The following is a 15,775-nucleotide window of genomic DNA, read 5'->3' on the forward strand; positions in this document are numbered from 1 at the left end:
CGGTCTGAGTGGTTAAAGCTAGGTTCACACTTAGGAAGCTCCGGATGAAAAAAAAAATTCTGTCTGGAGGCAGAATGTCCACCACTTAAATTCCAACGTGTGCCCTGCGCAGTGGAATCCCATTGCTAGCAATAGGATTTGGTAGTGTGAACTTAGCCTTAGGGACAGACCGATTTGTAGACATTGCACGCATCACATCCCGGCTGGCCGCAATGTCCACCTAACTGCCCTGGATGGCTCTAAAGACACTTATTGGAGCCCATCTAGTGCAGCCAGCTGTGGAGTGAAGCATGCTACTGTACCATATCTACAGATCAGTTGGGCCACTTTATAGTCAAACACACTTTTATAGAGGTAAGGCCCTGTTCACATCATGTTTGTAAGGTGCACTAAGCCTTAGATTTTAATAGCCAAACGTGTGCAGTTCATGCAAACTTTGGTGGCAAGATAAAGAAAGCAGGCCAGGTAAGTAAAAAAAAAAAAAAATCCTTTTGCCTGGCATACTTCGATTTGAAGGGGACAATAATACCTCTAGCAATGCTAGGAGAAAACTGTTTTTCAGGTCCCCAGCAAACGTTCATAGTCTCAGTGGAAGTTTTAACTATGCTGGGAAATGATTGCAAGAAGTTACAGACACAAACATCTCACTTCTGTCAAATACAGTGTTCCCATGAGTACTTTGTGTGGCTATAAACTACTATCTGGATAACCATTCTAAAAGCATGTCATACAGAGGTTTACTTACCATGTTTTTGGTGGGCTCTTGATATTTGTAGCTGCTGTACTATCCCCTTTTCCACTGTTCTCTTTAGATGACAAGGCCATCATTTTCCTTTGCTTTTGTGACAGCTTCATCCCATGTGCTGCAGGCTTTTGAGTTCTGTAAAATAATCCACATGACCACCTTAGATACTATGAGGCAGATTAACTTGCAGCTGTTCCAGAAGAAACTGCCTTACACAATGTGCATCACATTTCTTAATAGTTTAAAACATTTTCTTGGCATAAAGGGTTGTAGCTTATAGGGAAACTCTGGCCGAAAATACCATTCTATAAGGGACATAAACAGCATGAGGCTAAGCAGCCGCTGTGCTCAGTCTCACTGTGTAGCTCCATTCCTTTGCTATTCACCTGGCATTAGTCCTGGCATGCTGCCTTGTGACTAGACGTTTCAAACAGGGGTTTGTGAAAGTCGATCTATGCAAGTCTATTAGATGCTGATAGGAATAGATTTATCAAAACCTGTGTAGAGGCACAGTGGTACAGTTGCCAATAGCAACCAATAAGATTGTTTCTTTTATTTTTCAGAGACCTCTTTAACAGATAAAGAATTGATCTGATTATTTGCTATGGGCACTTACACCATTCTTCCACAGGGAGCAGGGCAGCTGTTTAGCCTCATGCTGTTAAGGTCCCTGAATAAAATTTCAGTCCGAGTTTCCCTTCAACACCAAGTGCACCAAATAATAGTTAGGCTGGAAAAACTGTCCAATTCTTAGACTTTCTAGTCCAACAGCCTTAGTCAGTATGACAAATCTGGCACATTCTAGGCTGTGTAGTCTAAGATTTTACTGTTTCTAACAGACAGTTTTTTGTAAATCTGGGCCTATGTACTCTACAAAAGCCTGTGTATTGTTACTTTATTATAAACAGGATAAATGTAATGTGTACAGATCCTAAAAACCCATACTAAAATAGCATTATCAGAAATTGTACTTGCTTTAGCATGATTCACCCAGGACAAGAAATTATGTAGTCCTATCATTGTCAGTGTGGTATTGAGCAACTGCTCAACCAGAATGTACACAACTACGATCTTTAAAGCAAATGTTTTTTTTAGTACCAATGAGCCAGCAAAGAAATCCCCCTTCATCTATCTAGCCACTTAGATGCAGTAGTCAGCATTGTCAGCAGCATCTAAGGGGAAAATGGCCAGGATTAGAGTTCTCCAAACCAGTAAAGTTAGATGTCAGAAATTAAATAAGACAAAGTCCAGTTTGCGGCACCTGCATAGTTCTTGCGATATAATAGTATGAGGAGAGGTAACAATAGAGCATTATCAGTATCTGACCTTTAGCTGCACTCTACAGAACTATGCAGAGTTGAGAAAGCTAATGACAGTCAATAGCTCAAAATAATCTTCCTAAGGCCACTTTTACACGAGTGTATCATATGCACATTTTTTACACCCATATTACTTTATTTGAAAAACTGACCATTGCCAGTTTGGGTAATCAGATCCCCAGTCAAGCTGGGACAAAATGTCCTTACAAGTTTAAACCACAGAACAGAGCACTCAATTTCTTTAGTCTCTTCTAGATGCTCTTGTACAACAGCCGTGACCCACCACCTCAAAGTGAGCTGCAGGGACTGGGCATTGTTGGAAAGGAGGCAGATTGTGTTAGGCAACTATAGTTTTTTTTTTTTTTTCTACCCCACCCTGGCCACTAATAAAAACATTGACAGAAAATGCTTTCAAGGTATTGTAAGATCTCAAGTGAAACCTTGTGAGAATTTAAAGTAATGATAACTAACCCAGCCACTAGTTTAGGTGTAGCTCCACATTTCTGGATATTTTCTTCTGTTTCCATGATTGTTCTCAGGTCCACAGCAGGAGGACTAACTGGGCTGCAAAAGGAGAAAAAGAGAAAAAACAAAGCAAACATCAGTCTCCAGAGTGAATATAGCTTAAAAAAAACTGGGACCATTAAATGGAACACAGGTCATAAAATACACTGCTCAAAAAAAAAATAAAGAGAGCACTAAGATAACACATCCTAGATCTGAATGAATTAATGAACTAATCGTATGAAATGCTTTAGTCTTTACATAGTTGAATGTACTGACAACAAAATCACACGTACAAAAGGCGCAGAGAGATTTGGCCCTGCGTCAGACCACGCTTGAGCATAAATTGTTCACCCAACAACAAAATCACACAAAAATTATCAATGGAAGTTAAATTTATCAACTCATGGAGGTCTGGATATGATATGGACACTCAAAATCAAAGTGGAAAACCACACTACAGGCTGATCCAACTTTGATGTAATGTCCTTAGAACAAGTCAAAATGAGGCTCAGTAGTGTGTGTGTGTGTGTGGCCTCCACATGCCCGTATGACCTCCCTACAATGCCTGGGAATGCTCCTGATTAGGTGGCGGACAGTCTGTGGTGACGTGGCGTTTGTGGATGGAGCGAGACATGATGTCCCAGATGTGCTCAATCGGATTCAGGTCTGGGGAACAGGTGGGCCAGTCCATAGCATCAATGACCTCCTCTTGCAGGAACTGCTGACAGACTCCAGCCACATGAGGTCTAGCACTGTCTTGCATTAGGAGGAACCCAGGGCCAACCGCACCAGCATATGGTCTCACAAGGGGTCTGAGGATCTCATCTTGGTACCTAATGGCAGTCAGGCTACCTCTGGCAAGCACATGGAGAGCTGTGCGGCCCTTCAAAGAAATTCCACCCCACACCATTACTGACCCACCGCCAAAACAGGTCATGCTGGAGAATGTTGCAGGCAGCAGAACGTTCTCCACGACGTCTCCAGACTCTGTCAAGTCTGTCACATGTGCTCAGTGTGAACCTGCTTTCATCTGTGAAGAGCACAGGGCGCCAGTGGCAAATTTGCCAATCTTGGTGTTCTCTGGCAAATGCCAAACATCCTGCACAGTGTTGGGCTGTAAGCAGAACCCCCACCTGTGGATGTCAGGCTCTCATACCACCCTCATGGAGTCTGTTTCTGACCGTTTGAGTGGACACATGCACATTTGTGGCCTGCTTGAAGTCATTTTGCAGGGCTCGGGCACTGCTCCTCCTTGCACAAAGGTGGAGGTAGCGGTCCTGCTGCTGGGTTGTTGCCCTCCTACAGCCTCCTCCATATCTCCTGATGTAGATGTACTGGCCTATCTCCTGGTAGTGCCTCCATGCTCTGGACACTACACTGACAGATACAGCAAACCTTCTTGCCACAGCTCGCATTGATGTGCCATCCTGGATGAGCTGCACTACCTGAGCCACTTGTGTGCTTTGTAGACTCCGTCTCATGCTACCACTAGAGTGAAAGCACCGCCAGCATTCAAAAGTGAACAAAACATCATCCAGGAAGCATAGGAACTGAGAAGTGGTCTGTGGTCACCACCTGCAGAACCATTCCTTTATTGAGGGGTGTCTTGCTAATTGCCTATAATTTCCACCTGCTGTCTGTTCCATTTGCACAACAGCATGTGAAATTGATTGTCAATCAGTGTTGCTTCCTGAGTGGACAGTGTGATTTCACATAAGTGTGATTGACTTGGAGTTACATTGTGTTGTTTAAATGTTCTCTTTATTTTTTTGAGCAGTGTAAGTCATTTAAGACTAGCGGTAGTATTCCACAGACATAGCCTTACACAGGATTTAAAGGTAGAACTAGTGAACAGGATGCTTTAACTATTGAATAGGATTGCTAGAACTATTTTATGATTTACAAAGTAAAATCCATTATGCAATATGACATAGTAAATAAACATCCTTACCTGAATGCCAGAGCAACCCAGTTTTGAGAAGCAGGAGGATCTCTTGCATTTGGTATAACTTTGGGAGAAGAAACCGGGTGCTGTGGCATTTTTATACCAGTCGACCTAGAAAGTGCTGGTGGTGAGTTGATACAGCTTGCATCATAAACCTTATTTTTTTCCTATTGCATAAAAGGAAAAAACAAAAACCATAAAAAAAATTTTTTTTTATTGTGTTTGTAAGTAATAATGTAATGTAAAAACGAAAACAATCCAGGAACTTGTATTTGCTTATATAGTGCACTATAGACAAGCATTAAATTACAAAATAGAAAGCTTGTGTGTATCTATTATAGTTTATGTGGCATGCATGGGTTGCCTGTCATCTTGATTTATACTTCTTCTCTGATGTTGCTCTCTTTTTACAGCCTATATTCCTGAAGTCCTAAAGAACAGCAAGTGATCGGTGACATAGAACTTCTGTCCCATAACTCACACTATAGAGTATCTTATGAGAAACAGATGCAGCCTGTGTACTCTTGAGGGGTTCCTCAGCTCTTAAAATCAGGAGGCAGGGAAGAGGCATCTCATAGGGTACACTGGGGAATCTGCACACAGATGAGACAGGCAGTGTGAGTCAGGGGAGTTGTACAATTCTGCAGCTAATTTCTGTATAGACACTGCTACCTTATCACTGCTCTTCCGGTTTCTAAGATAGAGTAAAAATGATATCTTTGGCAGAACTCTCTGGATGGGACACATACAGATGGAAAGCAGAACTTGGTGGGGAGGGATTATAAAGCTGCCAGGAGGGGTGTATTGGCTAATATTGCAAATCATGCAATTCATAGGAAGTCCGTCACACAGGAGAGACTATTTTATTGTTTACACATAAGAGGATGTAATTTACTGGTAGTCAAGACAGGGGATCACATGACCCAGCTGCAATAAGGAAATTAATGCAGCTTAGCTGGGCTGAAACAAATTACACTTCTAGAAATCTGGTGTGGAGTTGGCATCATATGGGTGAAAATGGAGCACTACTTTATTGATGAATATCTTCCCATAATACAGAAGACTGGACAAGAACCCATGTATGTGATCTCATTGCCGGTGAATAAAATATTGAAAGGGAAAAGTAGAATTTTGGACTTACCGTAAATTCTGTTTCTCAGAGCTTCTATTGGGGGACACAGGACCATGGGTATATGCTGCTTGCCACTAGGAGGCTGACACTAGGCAAAAACACAAAAGAAGGCTGGCTCCTTCTGGCAGGATATACCCGCCTCCTGGCTCTGAGCAACTCAGTTTTAGTCCCAAAACAGAAGGAGAGCCAACCCAGAAAAAAACAGTCGAACACAACACCAAGAAAAGGGAAAACCAACCAAAAAGGGAGAACACCCCCACCCCGGAAGGGCAGAAACCAGTTGTCCACAAACAAAATAATGGGCTGGTGCCGTGTCCCCCAATAGAAGCTCAGAGAAAGAGAATTTACGGTAAGTCCAAAATTCTACTTTTCTTGAGCGCTTCATTGGGGGACACAGGACCATAGGACGTCCTAAAGCAGTCCATGGGGAGGGCAAACCAACCCCGACAGAAGAAGGCTCAGGCAGAATCTCGAACTGCTGCCTGTAAAACCTTGCGGCCCAGGCATGCGTCGGAGGACGCAAAAGTATGCACCCTGTAAAACTTGGTAAAGGTATGCAGGGACAACCAAGTCGCAGCCTTGCAAACCTGCAGGGCCGAGGCCCCGTGACAGACCGCCCAGGAGGCCCCCATCGCTCGGGTGGAGTGAGCCGTCACGCGGAAGGGAGGCACCTGACCCTTACAGCGGTACGCCTCTGAAATGGCGGAACGAATCCACCGGAAGATCGTGGACTTTGTGGCCGGGAGTCCCCTGCGCTTCCCTTCGGGGAGCACAAACGGAGAGTCACTACGCCGAAAGGAGGAGGTGACTGACAAATAGTTCCGCACAGCCCGGACCAAGTCCGCTTATGAAGCCGGCGCTCACTTGGATGGGAGGGGGACGGACAAAAGGAGGGCAACACAATGTCCTCGTTCAGGTGGAAGGGAGACACCACCTTAGGCTGGAAAGAGGGCACCGGCCGAAGAACCACCATGTCCTGGTTAATCACGAGAAAGAGAGGGCGGCAGGAGAGGGTGGCTAATTCCGATACACGGCGAAGGGAGGTGATCGTGACCAGAAAGGCCACCTTCCAAGAGAGGAACTGGAGAGAAACCCGAGCCAGAGGCTCAAACTGAGTGCCCTGAAGGGCATTCAAAACAAGGTTAAGGTCCCAAGGCGCAGTGGGGGACCGAAGAGGAGGGGCCTCATGGGCCACGCCCTGCAAAAAGGTGCGAATATGAAGGTCGGAAGCCAGTGGGCTCTGGAAAAGGACCGACAGGGCCGAAACCTGCCCCTTAAGGGAACTGAGGGCAAGGCGCGTCTCCAGTCCAGACTGCAAGAAGGACAGAATATTCGGCAGAGAGAAGGGGGTGGGAGAAAAATGAACAGACCTCACGCACCAACGGAAATACGCCCGCCAGGTGCGGTGGTAAATCCTGGCAGACGAGGGATTATGGGAGGAAAACCTCCGAGCCCTCAAAACCGCGGTTTCAACCGCCACGCCGTCAAATGCAGCGGAAGTGAATTGGGGTGGCAGAGGGGCTCTTGGGAGAGAAGGTCGGGACGGTCCGGAAGATGGAAGGGAATGTCTGCCACGAGACTGACCGTGTCTGCATACCACACAAGACGGGGCCAGTCCGGAGCCACTACAATGGTCGAGACCCCCCCCGCCTTGAGCTTTCGGACAACCCGGGGAAGAAGTGGGGGAAAGAGGTAGGGAAGGGCGAAAGAGGTCCCTGGGACCACCAGGGCATCCACTGCGAGCGCCAGGGGATCCCGAGACCTGGACACGAAGAGAGTGACTTTCCTGTTCTGACATGACGCAAACAGGTCCACGTCTGGAGTTCCCCACCGACGGCAGATCTGATCGAAGACCTCTGGGTGAAGGGACCATTCACCCGGATCCGCAATGGTGCGACTTAGGAAGTCGGCCTCCCAGTTTTCGATTCCGGGAATGTGCACGGCTGAGAGGGCCGGAACCTGAAGTTCCGCCCACCTGAGGGTCTTCGTGACCTCCCTCATGGCCGCCGAGCTGCGGGCGCCTCCCTGGTGATTGATGTACGCCACGGCCGTGGCGTTGTCCGTCTGTACCCGGACTGGGAGGCCCCGGAGAAGGCGGCTCCAGTGCCGAAGGAGGCTCCAGTGCCACAGGAGGATCGCCCGAAGCTCCAGAACATTGATGGAGGGTTTGGACTCCGACGCAGTCCAGCGACCCTGGACCGTCCGGTCCCGGAAGACCCCTCCCCAGCCGAGGAGGCTCGCGTCCGTGGTCAGGAAGTGCCAACGGAGGGGCAGGAAGGAACGACCCCCCTCGGGGAAGGGGGGGACCGGAGCCACCAAAAGAGGAAGAGGCACACCTGGGGAGAGAGACGAATCATGCGGTGGAGAGACAAGGGGGACTTGGCCCATTGGAGAGGACAGCATCGGAGTGAAGGGAACGGCTTCCATGGTGGCTACCATCTTCCCCAAAACGGACATTCAGGTGCGGATGGGAAATGGACCCGGTGCCCGAAGGGAGCGGATCCCCGACAGGAGCTCCCGGAGTTTGTCCGCCGGCAGGGAGACACGAGCAGCCGCTGTGTCGAAGTGGAGCCCCAGAAAATCCAAGGACTGGGACGGGGACAGATTGGACTTCACGTGGTTGATGATCCAACCGAAACTGGAGAGTGTCTGGAGGGTGATGCGGAGGCTGGCCCGATTCTGCTCCAAGGAGGGCGCCTTGATGAGCAGGTCGTCCAAGTACCAAGTATGGAAGAACCGAGATGCCCCGAGAATGGAGAAGCGCCACCACCGCTGCCAACGTCTTGGTAAAGACCTGGGGTGCGGTAGCCAACCCGAAAGGTAGGGCGACAAACTGGAAATGTCCCTCGCGGACAGCAAATCTGAGGAAGCGCTGGTGGGCCGGAAAGATAGGGATGTGTAAGTAAGCATCCCGGATGTCCCCCTGATCCATGGAGGCGACAACGGACTTCAAAGACTCCATGCGAAAGTGCCTGAGGCGCAGGTGTCGGTTCGGGAGCTTCAGGTCCAGGATCGGGCGAACCGAGCCGTCCTTCTTGGGGACCACGAAGAGGTCCGAGTAGAACCCCGAGAAGCGGTCCTGAAAAGGAACCGGCACAATCACGCCCTGGGAAAGTAGAGAGTGGAGGTCCACCTGAAAGGCTGCAGCCAGAGCAGGGGAACGGGGAGGGCGGGACCGGAAAAAATGATCCCGGGGCATAGAAGCAAATTCTATGTGATAACCCTGGGAAACGACCTCCTGAACCCAAGCGTCCTGGACATGCGCCAGCCAAACGTCCAAAAAGAGAGACAGGTGACCCCCCCCCCCCCCCCGAGGGAAAAACTCGGATGGGGCGCACCCTCATGCCTTCGGGGGCTTGCGGGTCCCCGACTTGGAAGAGGGGCGGTTGGAACGAGGGCCCGACTTCCAGGAGGGTCGAGCCTTGAAGGAGGGAGCCCTCTTCTCCTGAGAGGCCTGAGGCCGGTTCGTGCGGCCCGAGAAACGGAAGGGTCGGATGGAAAAAGTCCTCCGCCGCGGATCCAAACGGCGCGGCCGATTTTGAGGCAAAACTGAACTTTTGCCCCCCGTGGCCTCCGAGATGATCTCGTCAAGGCGCTTGCCGAACAACAGAGATCCCTGAAACGGAAGTTCCATGAGGGAGCGCTTAGAGGCCGCATCGGCATTCCAAGCCTTAAGCCCCACGGAGCGTCTGAGGGCCACCAAGTTACCCGAGGCGAAGGCTGCACAGCGGCCCGACTCCAAGGAAGCCCAACAGAGGTAGTCACCCGCATGGGCGACTTGTTGCGCCAGCGCTGCCAGGTCGCTGGAGGAGGCACCCGCTAAGATCCCTTGGCGCAGCTGACCGGCCCAGTTGGACAGGGCTTTGGATACCCAGGTGGCTGCAAAAGCTGGGGTCAGACATTAGGAGCACTAGTAAGTCAGACAACCAGAGACAGTCACAGACAAGGAGCGAGCTCACCCAGGGGCCTGTGTCCTGCGAGGGTCCTGGAAACAGCTGGAGGAACCGCGGTGGGCCAGCAGGGAGAAGAGACTAGCAGCTGAGCGAAGCTCGAGCACGTCCACGCTGGGGAGAGCCGGAGAAGGGGATGAGCCACTGGATCCCACAGAGCGCGCGAGGACGCCTCATAGGGTGACTCAAAAGTTCAGCCCCATCGCTCACGTGCGCTCCCAGGAGATAGGAGGACGGAGCGCGTGCTGTAAAAAGACTGGCCGGAGGATTAGGAGGGTGGCCAGGGACGCGCTGCTCCGAGAAGTGGGCGGAGCTACGCGCAGGTCCAAGCCGCGGGCTCAATTAGCTGCCAGCCCGCAGCTCCGGACCTGCCGAAAGACAGGGTGACCACTCACACTGCTCTGCGAGTGGGCGGAGCTAAGCGCAGGCCCCGAGTCGCGGGCTAAATTAACCACTTGCCCGCAGCTCCGGACCTGCTGAGGACAGAGGGACTGCCTGCACTGAAGTCGGGCGGCGTGTATGCAGTTGCGCCGCCCAAGCCATATGCGCAAGGAGAAGAGCGGCACGCTGAAGGAGCACGCCGCCCCAGTCCCTCCAGGAGACGGCCCCCATGAGAACCCCTAACCCCATTAACCCCTAATGACCCAGTAACCCCTTAGAGACCCCCTGCCCAGGCAAGAAATGGGGGGGGGGGGGGGGGGGGAGGATGTCAAAGAAGGGGGATTCGGGGGGTGGGGGGGGGGGGGGGGGGAATACTTACCAGAAAAAAAGGGGACCTCCATACTTACCAAAAAGGGCCTCCACAACTTACCTCTGAAGGCTTCAGCTAGCTAGTGCCACCTGCCTTAAGCTGACATGGCGAACAGGGGCGATTGGGGGACCGGGACCATAGGTACACCACCAGGAGCTGGCCGTTGGCGAGGAGGGGTTGACAGCCCATCCATAATGCACCGTGCCCCTAGCTCGCATGTGGGGGAACAGTCGGCAACATGCTCCTGTCACCCCACGCTAGATAAAATAAAAAAGGGAGAGAAAATCTAATTATACTCTGAAACTAGGAAAAAAAAAAAAAGAATGAAGACCAGGTCTGGAGAGCTCCAGACCTGCGTCTAGCCTCCTCTGACACTAAGCTAAAACTGAGTTGCTCAGAGCCAGGAGGCGGGTATATACTGCTGGGAGGAGCCAGCCCTCTTTTGTTTTTTTGTCTAGTGTCAGCCTCCTAGTGGCAAGCAGCATATACCCATGGTCCTGTGTCCCCCAATGAAGCGCTCGAGAAAATAGTGACTCAGTAAAGAAAAGGACCAAAGTATAAGGACCACAAACACAAATCAGAGACAGTCCTCTCAAGACATATTTTACAGTAATTCTAATGGTTCTATACAAGTATGTAAATAAGTCAAACATTTAAGGAGGAGGAGGTTGTTTCACGTGGGACTTCTTCTTAAAGAATACGTGTAGGCTCCATACTGATATGTGCTTTAAGTTCTGAGGTTACTGAAACCCACAGTGGGGCCTAAACAGTTCCCAATGAGAGTTACTGCCTGCTACTACTATTCCAACAGAATCCTTAAAAAAACGTATCCATTTAAAGGATACCATATTCGTCTATAGGTGAGAGATCCCAAAGCATGGGATTGTTACATCCATCCATTTAAAAAGATACCTCAGGAGACTCCAGCAATGTGACTCTCCATTTCCGAACACCGTCACTGCATTTATACTGCAGCTCACCACCCAACACGCATTTTGCAGTGCCATTGCTCAGCGGGGAATAATCAGGAGAAGGAGCGTGGTCACTACAGAAGCAAACTACCATGCTTCCTGGGAAGTAAGACAATCTACTGTCCATTTATGGGGAGTTAGCTTTTCCAAATTATCCATACATGGACAGTGCTATCAATAAAATGTCAGCATGGCTTCTCTTCTGGGAGCTGGCAACATATCCCACCATAGGAGCGATGACATTCTACTGAGAATGAATCTATTTCTAAACGAAAAGGTTGCAATGCAGATAGCTGCATTTAATAGTTCACCCAGAGAATGCAGCAGAACAGCACAGCAGCAGGGAGGGACAAGTGATCCACTCTAAATATACAACTACACTCACAAGCTTAAAACATAAGGCATAAACATCTGTGGATGCCAGATTATTACAAAATGACCATGGGAAGTATCATAGCAAAAAGCAGAACCAATGTGGATGAACCTGTCAAAGACCTTCATGTTTTAGCATGGCTTCAGAAATATTAACTAACCTCAATTTTTGGGGGACTGAAAACTGAAGTGAAGTCAGGTGACTGCAAATCTCTTGGGCTACTTGCCCCTACAAAGCTTCCTTCTGAGTCGGACGTCAACAAGTCTTGGAGTGACTCAACAGAATTATTTTTTTCAGATTTGAAAAATCCTATAATTAAAAGAGAGAACATTTTTGCAGCAAAAATATTGTTGTACAATTGGTATTCTGAACAACTTTTATCCATATTCAGTAAGGCCTAGAGTACCAGTATTATTTTTTTTAAATAAAATAATTGCTTTTTGTTTCACCTTGGTTATAGGTGACTGAACGAGTGTGTGCTAGTAAGCCTCCCCAATACCTTTACACTCTTGCACTGAAATTTAACCCAACATAACTTTTACAGTACTTCTATTCTGCTGTATACAACATCCAAGTTAAAGGGGTATTCCGGGATCTAAGCTTTTATACCTTATCCAGGGGATCTCCCTGCAGCATCCGCATTGTATGTACGGCTGCGTCTCCAGTGTCTGAACGTTCGGGTTTCCGAGACTGGAGACGTGACATAATGTCACGCTACACCACACCAAGCCCCCTCCATTCATGTCTATGGGAGGGGGCGTAACGGCTGTTATGCCCCCTCCCATAGACATGAATGGAGGGGACATGGCATGACGTTACGTCTCCAGTTTCGGAAACCCGGACGTTTCCGACACTGAAGACGCAGCCCCGCATACAATGTGGGTGCTGCAGGGAGATCGCGGGGGTCCCAGGGCCGGGCCCCTTGCGATCAGACATTTTATCCCCTATCCTCTGGATCCCGGAATACCCCTTTAATAGTCACCTCCATAAGAAACAATAATTTAATAGGAGAGAATTAAATACATCACACACCTGTTGATGGCGGGCTCTGAATGAGGTCAGAAAGGTTGTAGCCTCCAGAGCTGTCTGACCGTTTTCTTGGCTTCCTTTTTGCTTTAGTTTTGGCTTTCTTGAACAGCGCTTCTCTAGAAATAAGGACTCCAATAATTATAACGTATACATGTCACGTCAAAGTAACTTAAGTACTAAACAATGCCATGACAACTAATGCCACTAGAATAGGCACTAACAACTTAACAGTTACAGTAGGTCTATGCATGAAGCCACCTTATCTTTTGGGCATCAAGTTATATTTATTTTGAATCTTATTGCTTATCTACTGTTAATATATTTCCTTAAACTTTACTCCCATCAATCAATGCAATCTGGTTTTCTAGTCAATCTGACAGGGACAAGTTCATTGGATACCACTTAACCTATACATATGTGGTTTTGATTTACTCCCACAGTCTAAAAACATATGGACATGTGAGGAACATACACTCCAAGCTGAGGCTGCCCTGGGGTACTCAGGTCCCCAAAGCTAAAAGAAAAACCGTGCTAAAGGCTAAATAAAAAAATATATTTAATTTATTTTGTTATAAACTCTTGGCAATAATACTGTTACAAGAGGGATATTCCCAACATAGCTTATGTCTTATGTGTGGAAGATGCAGGCCCGCACCTAGAATACAGACCTACATGGTGAATGGGGGGTCATGTGACTATTGTTTAGTGACACTGCCGTGCATGGCTCTCTCTATCCCCTTCTATGGAAGTTACAGAGTCAGCTAAGCATGCTCACCAGGCAGGATGTGGATTGAGGGGCCTTCATTTTCCACACAGGTAGGGAACACAGTGATGGGCCCTCCATCTATCAGACATATAAAAGTCAGGGAAGTAGGGAATTCCCTTATAAAATGCTCTAAAAAGCACATTACAGTAATACATTTATTGCTATTACAATTTTAAATGGATGTGAACATATAGGAAGTGCAGCATTTCCTTACGGAGTTGATTGTTCAGAAAAGATGTCCTCTTTAGTAGACATGAAACTTTCTCCATCTTCATACTTCAAAGTGCTGATGTCTGGTCCATCCAAATAAGGAGTGATCAGCCTTTTGTCCATTGCAGGAATCTGTAATTTATTTATAAAGTAGAAATAAATATATTCATGTAACTTCTTATAGGCATTGATGGGACATACTTATTTGTCGCATGTATGGCATATAACTAAAGCATGCAATAAATGCTTCATCAGTAGGGGACATGCCACAAATGCTTTAAATGGAAACAGCCCTTGAGTTCCCCAGCCCACATGTAAACCTTCATAGCCATTAGCTGTGATACAGTCAATAACTAAATAGACAGATATACAATATGCTTGACATCACACAAGATTTATTCATACTGCTATTTTCACTATATCCCAAGTGACACTTTACATACACATTTTCTCCTCCATAACTATTCTTACCATTTTTCTATAATAATTTGCCAGTTCCTTCAGCACATCCTCACTCAACACATCCAAAGACCTAAAAAATAGAGATAGAAAGCAGAATAATGAAGGAGAAATAGAAGAAAGGAAGGTTGATTTGCCTTATAAGAAATAGATGTAACTTGATTCAGGTTTGCAGCAGAAACCTTCACCCTAATGTCAAAGAATAAATTCAAGGCATCGCTACTCTATAAAAAAGACAATAACTGAACAGAGAATACAGTACAATACCATCTACATACCTCGCTTCCAATAAAGCTGCCATATTTATCCCTATGAACTGGAAGCAGGAAACCTTTAACTGGTCGGCATTATATAAAGCAGCAAATTCCAGTAATTCTGCAGCATTTTTCAAAGTAACTAGAACAGAACAAATAATAAAATAATTAGTCTTTTGAAGAGCCCTCAAGACAAGCCAATACATTGCGTAGATAAGGAAATAAGGATTTTTATTTGTTTGCCATGGTAACCACATGTCTAGGGACATTCTCCTAGCTGTCCTGCCCTATGATGACATCTGTGAAAGTGGCCACTGTTCATTCAGCACAGCAAAAGATTCAGGTTTCCACTATGGGGAGGGGTAAACAACAGCCAGACAGCTCTGGTGCCAGTTTATGCCTCCCAAAACAATAGGGTCAGGAGGTAAAATCCAACATGCTCAACTCCTCTCTCCACAACATCATCTGATGGAGATTCAGGAGGTCGCCATAGAGTCTGCGGGTGGTTTGGCCAACTTAATAAGGCTACGTTCACACAATGGAATTTCCATGCAGAATTCAGCACAGAGATTCCGCGGCAGCAGAGTCCCATAGATTTAGGGTACGTTCACCTGTACAGGATCCTGCGCAGGATTTGTAACTGCAGATTAGAAGCTGTGCTCAGTCATTTAGTTTACACTGAAATCTGCTGCAGAAAATCCTGTGCACCAAATCTGCATACGTGTGAACATTCCCTTAAATGGGATTCTGCTGTGCTGTTCATATAGCATAAATTTCCACACCAGAAATAACTGGCACAGAAATTCAAATTCCGGTGTCCGCAGACATGCATATTCTTTCTGTAGACTCCGCATGGTAATGCACTGCAGTCTATGAGATGCGCATTTACACGTGGTCCTAGCGCTGGCATGTTCTGCCCCCACCGAGATTTTCCACTTGGACATTTTCCCCATGTGAACATAGTCAAAGTTTAAAGGGAATGTGCGCTGCCCTGCCTTTCGGAGCTCCGCACGCAGCGTCTGGAAGTTCATTACTCCGAACGCTGTGTGCGGGCTTCCGTGTTCGCGGCCGCCGGGCATGACGTCACGCCCGGCCACGAACACGGAAGCCCGCACACAGCGTTTGGAGTAATGAACTTCCGGACGCTGCGTGCACACCTCCGAAAGGCAGGGCAGCGCACAACCCCTTTAAGGTGTATGAAAACCTTTAATTAAAGGCTGTTTTACAGCAGCTGTGAGCCCTTAAAAACTTTTGGCAGCCTTAGTGTATATAAGGTGTTTATTTAAGGGGAAAAATATGCTGAGCAATACTGTACATAAAAAAAAAAATTCTGCAGGTAGCCTCATGTATCTTATTGCTTATCT

General features: G+C 47.6%; 1 protein-coding gene across 2 annotated transcripts in view; it reads right to left on the minus strand.

The window, feature by feature from the left end:
• The window catches only part of IBTK (inhibitor of Bruton tyrosine kinase), a 101,007-nt gene that overhangs the window by 22,952 nt on the left and 62,280 nt on the right, over nt 1–15,775 (minus strand). For both annotated transcript variants that reach the window (XM_056565959.1, XM_056565960.1), the window contains 8 exons: nt 14,436–14,553; nt 14,170–14,230; nt 13,703–13,830; nt 12,726–12,838; nt 11,854–12,002; nt 4,523–4,683; nt 2,536–2,628; nt 746–880 (listed from right to left, as the gene is read on the minus strand). In XM_056565959.1, coding sequence (XP_056421934.1) covers nt 746–880; nt 2,536–2,628; nt 4,523–4,683; nt 11,854–12,002; nt 12,726–12,838; nt 13,703–13,830; nt 14,170–14,230; nt 14,436–14,553 — 958 coding nt within the window. The remainder of the gene's footprint in view (nt 1–745; nt 881–2,535; nt 2,629–4,522; nt 4,684–11,853; nt 12,003–12,725; nt 12,839–13,702; nt 13,831–14,169; nt 14,231–14,435; nt 14,554–15,775) is intronic.

The sequence above is a fragment of the Hyla sarda genome, chromosome 3 (genome assembly GCF_029499605.1).
Source record: "Hyla sarda isolate aHylSar1 chromosome 3, aHylSar1.hap1, whole genome shotgun sequence".
In the NCBI taxonomy this organism is placed as follows: domain Eukaryota; kingdom Metazoa; phylum Chordata; class Amphibia; order Anura; family Hylidae; genus Hyla; species Hyla sarda.